At 39.1% G+C, this 15,892-nt stretch overlaps 1 protein-coding gene across 1 annotated transcript in view; it reads left to right on the top strand.

The window, feature by feature from the left end:
- Positions 1–253: 253 nt before the first annotated feature.
- CCDC169 (coiled-coil domain containing 169) overlaps positions 254–15,892 on the top strand; it is a 28,921-nt gene continuing 13,282 nt past the window's right edge. The window contains exons 1-4 of the mRNA XM_066339498.1: positions 254–340; positions 6,322–6,404; positions 6,881–6,991; positions 7,088–7,128. Coding sequence (XP_066195595.1) covers positions 264–340; positions 6,322–6,404; positions 6,881–6,991; positions 7,088–7,128 — 312 coding nt within the window. The 5' untranslated portion in view covers positions 254–263. The remainder of the gene's footprint in view (positions 341–6,321; positions 6,405–6,880; positions 6,992–7,087; positions 7,129–15,892) is intronic.

The raw sequence follows: 15,892 nt of genomic DNA, 5'->3' as shown, positions 1-15,892 counted from the left end.
ACTAATTACTCCCAGTTTCACCCTGTCCCTCGCATCGGGTCTGGTGCAGCTGGTGAGCCATTTCAGATCACCAACCAGCAGAAACTGCGAACATGAAGCATTTTCCCTTACGTAAGCTGTCAGTGTTTCAGGAGCGGTACTGGCTCACGGAAGAGTCACAGCGCTGTCAAGCGCGCCGCTCCCTCGGGCTCCGGCGGCCGCTCGCAGCCGTCACCCCGCGCAACGCCGGCGACGCGGGGCTGCGAGCGGGGCGGGCGCCGGCAATGGGGGAAGGCGGCGGCCGGCGGGCGGCACAGCCGGAGCGCCTGGCGCTGGAGCTGGGGCGGGAGAGGCGGAAGCAGTGAGTCCTGCGGGGGCTGCAGCGAGGTCGGGCACAGCTGCAAGGCCGGGCACGGCGGCGACACCGGGAGCGGCTCCGCGGCACCGCCCGTGCGGGGCTCCCGCCGCCTCCCTGCGGCAAAATGGCGGCGGCCGGGGGAGCGGGCGGGGGAGCGGGCCGGGCCCGCGGTGTGCCCGGAGCCCCTCAGCGCGGCCCGGCTGGGCTGCGACCGCCGCTGGCTCCCGTGGGCACCGCGAACGGCTGGCCCAAGGGATACGAGCGGCACGACGAGCCCGAAAATGCGGGATAAGTAATGTCAGCCGAAAAGGAAGATAGGGCCGGCTGCCGTGGTTAGCCACAGCAGGCAGCTCAACGCCACAGCCGCTCGCTCCCTCTCCTCCCGGTGGGATGGGGGAGAGAAGGAAGGAAGGGTGAAAGAGACAAAATTGATGGGTTGAGACAGAGAGTTTAATAACTAAAAGGGAACAACAACAACAAAAAGGAAACAAACCCAAGAAAAGCAAGTAATGCAAAAACCTCCATATGCTAACCACCAGCGGGACAAATGCTTTCCCCAAGGCAAAGCAGCCCCAGCAAGCCCCAACACCCTCGGTTTTATTCCTGAATATGACACGATAAGGAATGGGATATCCCTTTGGTCGGTGGGATCAGCTGTCCCGGCCATGTCCCCTCCCAACTCCTTGTGCACCCCCAGCCCTCTCACTCCTGCGGTGAGGAGCAGAAAAGGCCTTGACCCAGTGTAAGCAATGCTCCACAGTAACCAAAACATCACTGTGCCATCAACACAGTTTTTGTCACAAATCTGACACATAGTCCCATACCTCCGACTGTGGAGAGAATTAGATGTGTCCAAGGGAAGCACAGTACATTGGGCTGGGACGCCACTTTGGGGACAGACAAATAAAATGGACAACAAGACGCTCTTTATGCACACTTCTTGCCACAATGTTGAGTAAAAGTGGAAAGGTGGATTTCGCCCATCTCTAGTTAATATCTCTGAGACCTCTGGGTAAAGTATCACATCTCTGTGTGCAGTTTACAGGGATGAGGACTTGCTCCTATTAGCAGTCAGTCTCCTTGCTAAAGCAGCAGTTGTTTCAATGCTGTGATAATTGTTGATGCTTATGCCTGGTGGTATTGGTTTTTTCCCCCAGTTTGCTTACAAAGTTACATGTTTTTCCCCTGTGTTAAAAAACATGATTGACTTTTGAGTGTCAATAAATGAAAGCAGGAAATATCAGAAGCTCCTGTGCTGCCTTAATTCAGACCCTTAATATTTACATTTACATACTATTTTCAAGCATTCTGATCAATCATACTGATTTTTTCACCTGAACAATATTTCTTTCAGTGTCTGAACTGCAGACCTCTTCAGACTAGTCCTGCAGTTGTGGACTTTATAAAATATTCCTTCATAAATGGAAAACCCAATACTAATAGAGTCAAAATGGCCCCTTATGTATTCAAAATGGCACAAAAAGTAGCTTGGACATACTTGCACCAATGTACACGGCCCTTAATAAATCTCCTGACTTAGTAGTGTCTCAGGGTAAATAGATCAGTTATCCTCTGCATGCACCAGTTCTTTTACCTGACACATGATCCTGATATTAATGGTGATCAGGTAAAAAGTTGAGCTGTGGTGACTTACTTTACAGATAAAAGCAAAATATATATTTAATAAAAACCTTTATGGTGATGGCATGACAGTAAGAGGCTTTCAGCTCTGGGTGGGTTCTACAACTTTTCTTTGTGTGCAAATAGACAGTATTATCATTGTCTATTTCCCAGGAGTTACTTATTCAGCTTAATTGTCAATGACCAGGCTTGTTAGACATCTCCATTTAAACCAGTGGCATGTATAGTCAATGAATACAGAAAAGCTTTTTGAAGGTGTGATTCATCTGACCTACTTTGCCTGGCTGTTTCTAGCATGAGATGACTCACACCCTAGGAGGTGCCACTTTCTCTCCCTTGGGTAGAAAGCAAGCTGAGGATGAGTGGCTTTCAGATGGATGTCTGCATTCCTTCACTGCCATCTCACCCTTGTCTTCTTTTTACTGGCATATCTGATTATTGTGCCAATTAGGCAGTTTGCTAACAGCCCACCTACCACTCTTATTTAGCAGTCATGAAAAAGAGATTTTTACTTCACAGAGTAAATTGAGTCATTCATGTCTGTAAGGGGTCTGTTCCTAATGTACTTACTGATTCTCGATGATTGTAGATGTAGTGCTGTGAAATATTTCAATTTTTTTTCTAACTGTAATGGAAGTCAGCTCAAATCTGGCTCTGTATTGTTGTGATCAAGATTCAGTACACATTTTGGTCAGGAAATGTCATGGCAAATATTTCGGGGGGGAGAGAGAGAGAGAGAGAGAGAAGGCATATAACATTGCAGTGTACTTCTTATTACACAAAGAGATCATAAAGACATATATTTATGCATGTCAGCTACTTAGTAATGTTGGTGGAGTTGTATGTTGCTTCAGCTTGTGAGATTTCATTTCTTGTGGCTTTCCTTGCCATGAAAGCTGCAGCGTTTTCCCAGCACACTACTGACTGCAAGTGTCAGGAGTCTGTAGTTTTCAATACTGAGTGTGTTCTTCCATGTGGTGCCCCTGCACTGTGCAATATTGTTTCTGCTTTCTGCATAGGTTCTGAAGGTATCTGTGCATTTTATCTTCTACAGGACTCAGTAAAGATCTGCCATATTACAGAACTGATGCCCTAGAGCTGATGACTTCCCCTGAGCTTCTTCTGACTTTTCTCATGAGTTTCTCTCTTCACTGTAGAAAATTGCTTTAGGCAGCCTTTTGTATGACACATGTTCCAGATATACTGACCTGGGTAGAAAGACATGCAGGAAAGTGGTTTTCATCCTAAGTGGCTGCCATTGTCAAGTAAAATAACACCTGTAGATAGCCTTAAAAAGAAATTTTGGTTGGGTTTTTTTTTGTTGTTGTTTTTGTTGTTGTTTTTGTTTTTGTTTTTGTTTTAGTTTTGATCAGAGCCTTTTATCTGAACTGCACATTTTTTCTCATTTTCTTCACAAGAGTTTTTTTGTTATGTTTAATATGCAAGGATGTGGTTAGGTTCTCATGATGACTTAAATGTGAGGTTTCAGGATTTACAGGCTTTCCTCTGTGATGACTGTAAGTTGTCCATTTACAGTTGGAGACATGGAGAAGATTTATAGCCTTGAATTGTCTAATTATGTTTAATACATATGAGATTGCATGTAAAAAATGCAGTGCAGTCCTTCTAGCCACAGACAAGTCTCTGGTCAGGTAGACAGCTGTATACAGCTGCATTAAATTCACACTAACAGGCACATGGCATGACCTTCACTTCCTATCACAATTAGAAATAACTCCTGAAATGCAAAATACTTCAATACATTAAATCCCAGAAATACTTACTGAGCCGCTCAAAGTAATTTATTTCTACAGCTCTTCTCTGTCAGGGCAGGGATTTCATTTTACTGAATATACACTGCCAAAAATTGAGTGGTTCACCCACTGGATGCATTCTGGGTGCTATTGATGTATTAAATAACTATTATACTTTTTTTAAAAAAATGGGTTTTGTTGCCACATAGAAAAAAGACTTTCTGGCAGTGTAGCAATTACACTGTGACACCTGACAATTTACCACTTCATCAGAACAAAATATAATTGGAATTTGGCTTCCAGTTTTGTTAATGGTGCAGAAAGAATAATAAAATCTTAGTAAAGAAATTTTTATATAGTCTTGGGATGGTAACAGAAATTGAAAACTAGAAACACTGGATTTTAAGAACTCATTCTTCCTGTGTTTTCCCTCCTGCATCTGAGCACTTAGTTAAGATTTCTCTGAAAACAAAAACAATTTCATTTTTATACAGCTCAGCTCTGGTTACAGCTTTGACTGTTTCTAATTTTCAGTGTTATTTCCTTTAAAAATCCCATTTTAGCACTCACTGCCATCTTAATTTCCTCTTTTCCAAGCTCTGAGAGGTTGATAGAAATCTGCTTTGCAGAAACCTTATCTATTTGTGTTGAAATGATAGCAGCAATGTGGTAAGATTTTGTCTTTCTTCTTCCTAGCCATCTGCCTCTTTTATTTGGAGTGGGAGAAAACAGGCAGCAGCAATCATATTTCCCTTGAATTTCCTACATCTAAAGCTTTTTGAGTCATGTTTCAAGGCTATCTTTGTCTGGGTTTCACCTTGTCCTTTTTGTCTCCAGCAATTTACCAGTACTATCATTTTTTGCCAATGTGCCCCCTGTGTAATATAATGTTGGTGAAGACAAAAAGAGCAGTGGAGCAAGGATGGCTTGGAAGCCCCACCCCTCCTTGCCATTCAAGATGTCTGTCCTACTGTTCTCCAGTGTGTCTCTTTCACTGAAAACAAGCTTGGCTTACCTTAAATCCCTCTTCTTTGTATTTCTTTGCGATTTCAGCTCTTCAGCCCTCCTTATTCCAAGCTTACCTATTCAACTCCTTATGACCAGTTGGTCTGCTTCTGCAGCTTGCAGTTGAAATCTGTTGTTTCAAGCTATGAAAAAGAAGTGTCACCAACTGAATGTGAGCACAAGGAGTGCAAGAGGTGATGCAATGTCTCAGTAATCAATCTCTGTCGTCAGAGCTTTGGTTTCTCAGAGGTTAGATAATTACTTCTTGAAGAACATTTCTCATGGACACTTCAGAAAATTAATATCTGTGTTGAAAATGGAATCTCTCCTTTAAACATCTTTCTCCCCACCCAAATATTACAGCCTAATAATTTTGTCTCTTGTATGTTTTAATGAATTAGGCTAAGGTTTCAAAGACACCAGTCGTCATATTGGTATTGTAAAGCATTTCCCAAAGGGCCTTCATGGTAGAGTTTGTGTTCTCAGTTCTTTTGGAATATCTCAATTTGGGTACTGAAAAATTGAGGTACTCAAGAACCATTGACTGTTTTTTTGAAAGGCTGGCCTTCCAAACTCAACTTTAAAGGGCAAACCCACAAACTGCCTATGTATTTTTGTGCATTGTGTTTTTTGCTTGCACCTGTGCTGATGTGGTCTGACTTCCTGAGACCTCACAGGCAGGAGCGTTTCTCCATACACGTCCCCTCAAAGAACCAGGCTGTAAGCATGAATATAGTCAGTAACTCTTATCAGTAATGTCCTCTTGATGTGATCAAGATCGTGGGGTTCATTGTAAGACACTAAACTGCCATCTATTCACTTTGAAGGATGAGAGTCACCCAGCACCTTGTCTGAAGCATGCCAGGTGGGTTGTGCTCTCATCAAAGTCCCCTGCTACCTTCTGCTTCTGGTCATACATTTCAAGGCAGAAAGAGCCTGGTTTTGATGGTACCTTTCTGGGTGACCAGTATACAGGATTAATCAATGGGCAAAAATACATTTTCCTAAAAAATGGTGGCTTAAGGTCCTGTATTTTTTTAACACTCATCTTACTTTAATTACTCACTTTCTTTTCTGATAGTCATAACACATCGTTTGTTTTGATTGGTTTTGATATGGGTGCAATTTAGGAAATGACTATTAATCACTACCTAGTAAGTCAAAATGAAGAATTAATTCAGAATTTTAAATAGCACATCTCTCAGGCATATTCTTGTTTTAAAGAACTTACTTATTGGGCATGTTCTTTTAGATGAAAAATTGGGGTCAATGTTCCCTCTACATTTTTTTAATTCTGATGGTTGGCTAGAAAATTGTTATATTTTAGGAAATGTCTTATCTTGGGTTTTTGTGGAATAATTTTATTCACAAAGTAGAAATACTTCATAGTTTTAAAGGTACTGTAGTAACCATCCAGAAAAATACATTTAAGAATTGACAAGATAATGTAACTACATAGGAATGACCAATAGATACTTTTTCTGAAAATATATTTGATCTTAATTTTTTCTAAGTTCAATAATAGGACTAGTACAAGATCCATTTATTGGCTATTGTAGCAATTGACTTCTTTTAATACCACAGGCAGATGCTTGAAAGCTCAATATTTGAATTGAAACACACTGTAACAGAGCTGGAAAAACGTCTTAATAGTGCTGAAAATGAAGGTAAGTGAATTACAACAGTCTTGCTAATTGATTAGGAAACACAGAAAAATAATTCTTTTGGGAAGGGCCTACAAGGGTTCACATTTTTATTTAGAAATTCAGATTTTCACTTTTCAAACATGACTATTGTAACTGTGGTGCTTCACATGTAAAATTAAGAAGTGCTACATGTGGCCATGCTTGGGTTTTTTTGTTAATTATTAATGAAATTATGAATAATATGAATTCACAGAGTTGGTTAATAGTCTGACCACAGTAAGCCTAGTGAAAATTTTCCTTGATTTATATTTTCAAGCTCTTTTATATGCAAAGATGCTTATTATGAAGATTACTAAGTGAAGACTTTGTCAGTCTCCAGTTAGTTAAAAGGAACAGTTTTAAAAAATGTTTTTTCTTAAAATGACATGAACTAACTGGGAAATATAATGATTCTATATTTGTTTTTTAAGATACTGAATGTGTATTTGTTTTTTAAGAAAATGAATGGAAAACCAGATATGAGACACAAGTAGAATTGAACAAACAGCTGGAAAGGCAAATTAATATACTTCGAGATAAGGTGGAGCTTATTCGTGGAAATCCAGCAGGTAGAAGTGGACATTCATAACTTTTTAAATAGAATTACTGAGGATGAGATATGTTGAAATTAGATCAACAGGTCACAATTCTCTGCTTATTTGTAGATAAACTGTCCATTGTTCGCACCTTTGATAAAATGCCTGTGGTAAGTACTGTGACGTTTAGTTGGCTTAACAATAAATCACACTCTAATTGGAAAACTTGTGGAGTCTTTGTTTTATCATGACAAAAGACTGCTGCAGCCTGGTCTAGAAGCCAAAACAACCAGTTCTGCTTATGTTTTTATTGTTTCATATATGCAATTGCTTATAAAATATAGAGTAAAATCCTGAAGCAGGAAGTACATAAAACCTGAATGTTGGGAAGAGTTATGCAGTGAATTTTTTACCTGAATGAACGTTTTATAATTGAATCTGCAGTAAGGCATGTGAGATGGAATAGCTGGACTGGATCTATGAATAAATTAAAACTATTAAACTTCATGGAATCATGTAGTCTTTGACCACTCTCACAATAAAAAATGTCTTCAGTTGAAGACATGAAATGAAATTCCAGCAGTTTCAGTTTTCAGTTTTCAGTTTTCAGTTTTCTTATCCTGTCACTGGGCACTGTTGAGAAGAGCCTGGTTCCCTCTACATTTCTTGCCATCACATATTTGTACACATTGATAAGAACCCCTGAGCCTTCTCTTCCACAGGCTGAACAGTTGCAGATCTCTCAGCCTTTCCTTATCTGTCAGGTGCTCTGGTCTCTTAATCATCTTTATAGCCCTGTGTTGGACTTGCTCCAGGAAGTCCACATCATTCTTTTTACTGAAGTGTCAAGAATTGGACCCAACACTGCAGATACATCTCACAAGTGCTAAGGATAATGATCAGATTACCTCCTTGACCTACTGGCAACATCTTCCTAATGCAGCCCAGGCAGCCACAGGCCACCCTTGCAGCAAGATTGCATTGATTTCTTGGGGTCACCTTGCTCACCAGGACCCCAAAGTCAATGTCTCCCAGGCTGCTTCCCAGCCAGTCAGCCCAACACATACTGGTGCCTAGGATTATTTCTCCCCCAGGGGTACAACTGCATTTCCACTCCACGTGATTCTTCTCTGCATATTTCTGCTGCTTCTTGAAGCCCCTCTGCATGGCAACATAATCCTCTGTTGTATCAGTCAATAATCCCAGTTTTGTGTTAGGTGTGATAACCTAGATGAATAGTTGCAGTAACATTTTGCATAGTATAGTCACAGGAAAAGTAATTTTACAGTAAATTTTGCATCACTGAAGGAAGTATCTGTTTTCGTTTTTTAAAAAAATTATTCCTTAATGCACTTATACTTCATGTCCTGTATTTCAACACAGCATAAAATATTTTTTTCTGCAAACTTGAGGAGAAAAAATTCCAAGGAAAAAGCCCAGCAAATATTTTGTCTTCTAAGGTAGTAAATGAAGTAAAAAATCATTGTAAATTCAGAACTGCTTTTTCTTTCTCCTTAGCCTGTCATCTGCTGAAATATTTGACAACTTTTTCTGCTTCTTACCCACTTTTAGAAATAGAGATGGTAGATAAAGATGTGATAATGCCTTTAACACAAGCAGGGATAATGAACATTACGAGGCAGGGTTGTTATGGCTTTTATTCCTGTTGCATATACTTATGGAAGTGCTACCATCTGACTTTTTTTGGTGCTTCAGATTCTGAAGATTAATGGGAGTTTAGTGACCCTATGCTCTGTTAGTGTGAAGGATGATTATCTTCTGTAAGCAGGATGTGAATAATTAACTACTTTTTCTGATCTGATCCATGGCTTTCAAACAGCCAACATTTTTGCCAGTTTTAGTGTTTTCCTAGAGACCATGGTGTTTTATAGGTAGGCAAGACTTTTTTCTTTAACAGCCAATTAAAAAGAGAACAAAATCTTCCCCATCCCACTTTCCTGTTTCACTGAGTGCATCTGAAAATACAACTAGGATTATGTTCAGAGAAAAGTCTTGAAGACAGAACCCTGATCTAGAAAATTTACAGCAGAGTCTGCTTTGGACAATGTTCTTCCTGTCAGCCTGTAAAGCACAGACTGGTGTGCACAGTTACAGTATCACAAGTATTTATTTCAGTCCTATTGCCAGTACTCTCCTAACCAATCCAATTACATTTTGCCAGGCAGTCCAGGATGCATTTACCAACGAGATAATCTCCTTTCCCACCAACCCAGTACATTTCTAATTCCTGCTAAATGCTGCATTGCCTTCTCACCAAAGAGCCATGGTTCTGAGAGGTTTGGTTACTGTTCCCATAAAGGGAAGAATGCCTACCCAAGTGAAAGGTTCATACTGCCACAAGGAGTCTAGAAGAGAACTTGAAGAGTCCTGGGCTCACTTAGTGAAGCCTGGGAAAGCTGGAGCCCATGAGCTATGCCATGCAGTTTCAAGTCCTTCCTTCATTTTTCCAGCTTAGAGTCAATAAATCCTCCTGTTTGCTAACCAGAAAGGAAAGAAAAGTGCTTTAAGGATTATTTAATGAAATGTTTCATTTTTTCCTTCTTTTAATTTTTGGGAGATGAAAAGAGCGGAAAAATGTTGAGGTATTATGTGGGGTTTGCTGGTTTTGGGTGGTGTGTTTTTTGTTGTTGTTGGTGTTGTTTTTTTTTTTTTTTTTTTTTTTTTTTTAACTGAAGTCATCAGAAAAGTCAGTGTTTATCTACAGATACTCTTGGACAATGAAGACCTGCTTTGCTTTTAATATATATAATTTTAGAAGATGAAACATTGGTAAAAAACACAGCTAACTTTTCGTGGTATTCAAGCATTTAGGTTTGTTCAAATTCTTTTAGGGTTTTTGAGAATTGTTCTGGGGATTAGGGGAGAATATTTAGCTTCTTCAAAGATGAGGATAAAGAGTGGATGTGAGTGGTAGAAAAATAAAGAGTTTTCAGCCAGTCACCAGTATACATTTGCTCAAAGTAAAAATGCTGAGAGTGGGTATATAAAGCATTGTGTGTGTGTCTGTAAAATCAAAACTACACTGTGATATTCAGCTTTCAACTTGCAGTTGCATATGAATAGGAAATATATTCCTATATGAAAATATACTTCCTAAGTGTATTGCATAGGAAAGGTTTCTCCTCTGAAAGGGTTGTCAAACAATGGAAAAGGCTGCCCTGGAAAGTGGTTAAGTCACCATCCCTGTAGGTATTTAAAAGACACATATTGTGGCACTTGGCAACATGGATTAGTGATGGACTTGGCACTGCTGGGTTAATGTTTGGACTTGATGATCCCAAAAAGGTTAAGTCTATGATTGTGTGAAATTCTGTGGAAAGATTAAGAAGTAGTTCTTTCAGTATGATGGTGCAATTTCTAGAACATAGCAGCAGTAGACAGTAGATTTTGTTTTGAGCAACATATTAAAAGAATTGAATTATATGTTCAAGTATTTATAATCTGTGCTCCCAAGAAACTTAAAATTATAATTATTAGAGTTATTAAAAGGATCTCTAACAATTCTTCATTTACTAAACAATTTTAGCTGTATTTAACAGAGGAGTTATCTCAAAGATACTAAAGAGATTTAGCTTACTCAAGCTAATCATTTAAGGTCCTACTATAGTGAAAAGAGGGAGAAAAACATGTCTGTAGAGTAATTCAACCTATTTAGACATAGGTAGCATAAAATAATATTTTCTTGATTTCCCTGTATCTTGACACAGGGAGGAAAAAAAAAAACAAAAAAAAAACAAAAAAAAAAACAAAAAAAAAAAAAAAAAAAAAAAAAAAGAGAGAGAGAGATTAATCATCAGGGACCCTGGCAATCAGCAAGCTATAAAAACTTGAATGAAAGAGAAGAATACAAATGCAAATCTGGAGTGATGAACAAGGAAGCACAGAGGATTTTCTGTGTTGATAAATTGCAGTAATTGTTGCAGATGGCTTGCACTATTTTTGCTTTAGAATTAGGAATGTATTGATGAATAATTTCTTTCTATTAAAAACACCTCTACACCACTTATGTATACAGTTATCATTCTGAAGTCCTTATACTGATATGTATCTATCTGATATGTATTTATTTTTCTTTGATTCAGAAAAATCATGTAGATGTCACATAGCAATAAATGCTGAACCAATACCTTGACCACAGAAAATCTTACTGCCAGGGTTTAGAAAATAATTTTTGTGTACTGAGGGCAGATTAAAAATAACAGTGACAAGCACAAGGGAGTTCCAACAGTGAAAACTGTTTAGTCAGTTATTTCCTTTATGTCCCAATGAATAATACAAATGTCATACAGTACGTCAGGAATAATTACAGAAGGAATGCATTCTCTCTAAAGTATAACAAGATGTGAATTTTACTTGCTTCTGTTAAACATGCTGCTTTCATTTGTTTAGATTTTTTTCATAAAATTAGTTTTAGTAAAATGCATGTTCTTTGCTTAGCATAATTCCCCATATAAGCAGAAAGAAAACTATTCCTCTGTCTCTCACAGTTTCTGCGAGAATGAATCCCTAGATAGCAGCTTTAATATGCAAATACTGAAAAGCATACTGCAAAATCAGTTCAGAAGAGCACACTCCTGGTAGCATTGCCGTAGCAACGCTCTAGTTAAGATTAGCCCAGGAACCAGGGCTTCTGTGATAAATCACCATTTTTTCATAATGTCCAGCACAACAGAGGAGAAAATTCTAACACTAAGGGCCAGATACTTGCTTTGCAAAGCTGCCTTTCTATAAGGACAGTGACCACAGAACTGATAGCCTCACACAACCACCTCAGGGTTTTTGCTGTTAGTTTTAAACTATAAGCAGAGTGTGTGGCAGTGTCACACTGGAGACATATACGTGATTGCAATATGACAGGAAGGGAATATTGGGTTTGTGAAAACATGCAGTGTTTTCAGTGTTGCACTTTGTATTTCAGTAGGCGTTGATAACTGCCTATAGGGAACATCAGCACTTATAATGGCATAGGAAATGTTGACAATTCTCCTAGCAAGTGACTCTTAAATGAACCTTGTTGCTTTTCCTGGGTTAAGCTGTCAGTGGCTGTATGGAAAGAAGAAATCTGGTATCCTAGCTTTTCATGAATCTTGGAAGCATTTTGGAGAAAGTTCTGTCTCTGGTCTGACTACCCTGAGCTGTTATCCTGCTTCCTCACAGACTTCCCCTTCCTACTCCTTTCATTTGACCTCAGATAAATACTTCAAATACCTCCAAGAGACCTTTATTCTTTTCCTTGTCAAGTTGGCATTAGTGTTCCTCCTGGTGGCCTTGCTCAAACCAGAGACTCTTTCACTCAAATCACTTTGTTGTGTACCCAGAAGCAGAATACACTTTCTGTTTCAAAGAAAACAGTCAGAGAAAAATCTTGGAGTCAAGTGACATTCCTATCTGTCAGTTCTCAAGAATTCCTTAGCAATTGATGGGGATTCTGGGATGTTTTCCAGAGAAAGTGTCTAAGGAATCCAGCCTTTTTCAGGCCTACTAGGAGAGGATGCTAAGGGAGACATTTCTGAATCAGCAATACCTTGTTGTGTCAATCTGAACCACAGCGCTGGAAGTCTCCGTTTTTCCTTCGCATGCCCAAGTCAGCGCATAACCCCTGTGAGCACTGTGTGGAGATCACTGAGATAAGGATTTAGGGAGCGAGCATCCCACCCCTATTACAGGGCACTAAAGCGGTTCCACTCCGGGTCTGGTTTGGAATCTGAGGATGATGCTGACCACAAGGGGGCACTTGACATTTAGGCAAGCGCAGGGAGCGTTTCCCTGCCTGTCCTGACGATTTCCCAGGATCCAAGTGCATTGTTGCATGGAGAAATATGCTATGAAATAAATAATTTTTAGGTATAACTTTTTATTCGATGTATGACTCGTGAAATTACTTATACAAATCTAAAATCAATTTCCATTTCACTAAAACTAAAGATATATTACTTGGTTTTGCTACTAATGGGTTTTAAATAGTATGTTAAAGGATTTGATTAAGTCACCCGATGGATGTCAACTCCTTGTGTTGGAGGGAAGGGAGATTACTTTCTAAACAAAACTTAATTTAATTAAAAACATAATTTAATTAAAAGTGTAATGGGTTGCAAAAGTCATCTTGTGTGCTTTTTTTTTTCCAGCACAACTGACAGATATATTGCTTCTGTTCTAAATCATGGACAAAAATTAAAGAGGAAGCAAATCGCCATAAGGATCATTAGTCTGCATGAGCAGGGCTCTGATGAAAACAAGTTTGAGCTGCTTGATGATGCCATGTATTTCTCACCTTGTCTGTTGTGAAATGATTGTTAGAAATTGTCAACTCTGTTGCCACTGAGAGCAGGGCAAGGAAAAATCCAAAATGAGAGCGACTTGTGTGGGTGGCTTTAAAATTCACTTGCAGTATCTTTCCATATTATTTCATTTTCTTTCAATATTAAGCCTAGCGTGTAAGTTAAGTGAAAAGAAAATGGTGGGGAAAAAAAGAACTGAAGAATTGGTATCCCCTTTGTGAGACTCTGGGCTTCATCATTGCTGAGCACAAGATTAATGTGTCCTTGCTCTGAGAGTGAATCATGCTAAGCACTGAAAAACTCTGTTATATAAAGGAAGTATTTATTTAAAATCTCAGTGTGTCTTTTTAGCTTTTTACCAGCTTGCTCAGAGTGGTTTGACATGGATGATGTATTGAAAACTAAGGGTCTTAAATTCAGGTTAAATGGCTTAGTCAGCTTATGTCTTCTTTTCAGGCATACAATGTCCCTCTATTCAAAGCTTAGTAGAAGAACTTGTAATGAAACTAGCTTTAAAAAAATCAAGATTGAGTTAAACTACTTCTAAAAAGTTTTTCCAGAACTTATCATACTGGTTCATCCTGGAGTTTTGTTGACAATTTTTCATTCTGGGGGTAATCTGCATAGCTGGGAAGCTCCTTCTGGTCCTCTTGAGTTCTCACTGGCCCTCACTTTGTTTTAAGGCTTTTTTGTGATATAAGAACTCTGCTACAACTTAGTGTCACTGTATGTTTAAAATTCTGTTTTCTGTGAACTTTTGCTTATGAAGCACTGAGCTGATTATACTACCATGATCATAGAGAATTGAATCTGTTTTAGTGAGGTTTCTTCTGCATGCTTCCCACAGAATTCAGGAAAGGCAAATCCAGCTCTTAGTAATTTGGCTGAGTTGATACACCCTTGTTTCTCACTTCTTGATTTGTATTGATGTACAGCAGTTAAAACCTTCAGATATACAAGGAGTCTGCTAGTTCCCCAGTAACTGCCTTGAAAGTAGTAGTGGGAGATTTAGCCATTCCTGGCTAAAGTAGACCTCTAGAATCTCTCTGGAGTTTTGTCCTTTAAAGTTTCATAGTGTCTGGTTTTGAAATTGCATTCTATAGTGTTTGGGGACTTGGAATCTTATCGTTCAATAGGAACATCTGTGTGATGAGATTTCCACAAGGACTTCAGTGCTGCCATACTGATGTCTGTGTCATCAATTAGCTTCATGGATGCAGGAATAGTTGTTCTCAGGCTGGGTTAGCTAAGTGTCCCAGGTATTAGCTGTGAGAAAGGCAGCTGGATTAGGATTCAAACAGATTGCATATTAGAGATGGAAAACCAATCACAAGTTGATAAGAAAAACCCAAGAATTGTGCCTGAAATTCTGCCTTTGCTCCAGAAACAGAAATGACCTTTCAGCCTTTCTCACTTTCTCCATCTCCCTCCGTGCAAATCTTTGTATTTTTGACTCATTGACAGCCTGACTTCAAAAATTGTCTCAGCACTGGTTAAGTATGATGGTGGCAAGAGCATCCTCTGGCTATGAGAATGCAAACTCCTGAGGAAGCAGAGGACTAAAATGTAACTCAACTAGTTTATTTCTGGGTTAAATTTTAGGATGTTAGATAGAAAAGGCTCTTTTCCCCAGGTGATATGTGTAGAGCATCTTTGCCAGGTTGAGCCCTGTTAGAGGGATGACCACTGGGAAGCTTTGTATTGAGATTCTGTGAAGGCTTTTAGCAGTAAACCAGGCAGCTCGATTCAGCTTGGTCTTATGGGCAACCACAACAGCAACAGCTCAGGTGACACCCTGTTATCTGACAAAAGTGGATGTGAAGAATGTAAGACATCACACAGACTGCTTTATTAGCAATAAGATGTTAAATTCTGCCTGAAGTATAATTACAACTCCAGTCCTACATTGATTTTGGGGTTCACTTCCCAATCTGTAAATTTTGAGTATTTTATAGCTTATTTCACAAGAGATTTGTGATCATGGTTTATTACAATTTATGAGGTAACTGTCTACTTTTAGTCACATTACCAACCTATTTCCATCTGCCTGCTCATCAAAAGCAGTGTAGTTCATGGTTTGTTTGCTTGCATTTGGATCCTTGCTTTAGAGCTGAATGAATGCCCAGGCATCTGCAGTGGACCAGCTGCATTGGCAGCAAAAAATAGACTGTGCTTCTGAAAGGACTAATGAAAAAAAAGATCTAAAAGTGGTTTACTTTGTAAGTGAAAGAACTCAAAGAAATTAGATGAGTACCATCACTGAGGAGATACCAAATTGCTCTGTTTTAAGTAATAGCTGCAACACCGAGACTTGCTGTCTTATATAACAATGATGGACAATCAAGTAAAGAAACAAATAGTGTGTTGTTGATTTACACAGAACATATCTTGAGAGTAGCATGAAATTTTGTATTTACTGTATTTGAGCTTACTGTGGTAATACAAAATATGTAGTAGGTGGTATAAAGTGTTTTGTACAAAATATGCTGTCACATGGCTATAATCTTTACTGTGCAGTGAGGTCAAGAAGGCAAAAAAAAAATTAGTTTCCTAGTTCTACACTGCTGAGGTCTTCTCTGTCTTGTTTAATTCTGTAGAGACACTGATGTTGAAATGAAATAGCACATGACCCTAG

The sequence above is a fragment of the Sylvia atricapilla genome, chromosome 2 (assembly GCF_009819655.1).
Source record: "Sylvia atricapilla isolate bSylAtr1 chromosome 2, bSylAtr1.pri, whole genome shotgun sequence".
Taxonomy (NCBI): Eukaryota; Metazoa; Chordata; class Aves; order Passeriformes; family Sylviidae; genus Sylvia; species Sylvia atricapilla.
This window is presented reverse-complemented; position numbering and strand designations above follow the sequence as displayed.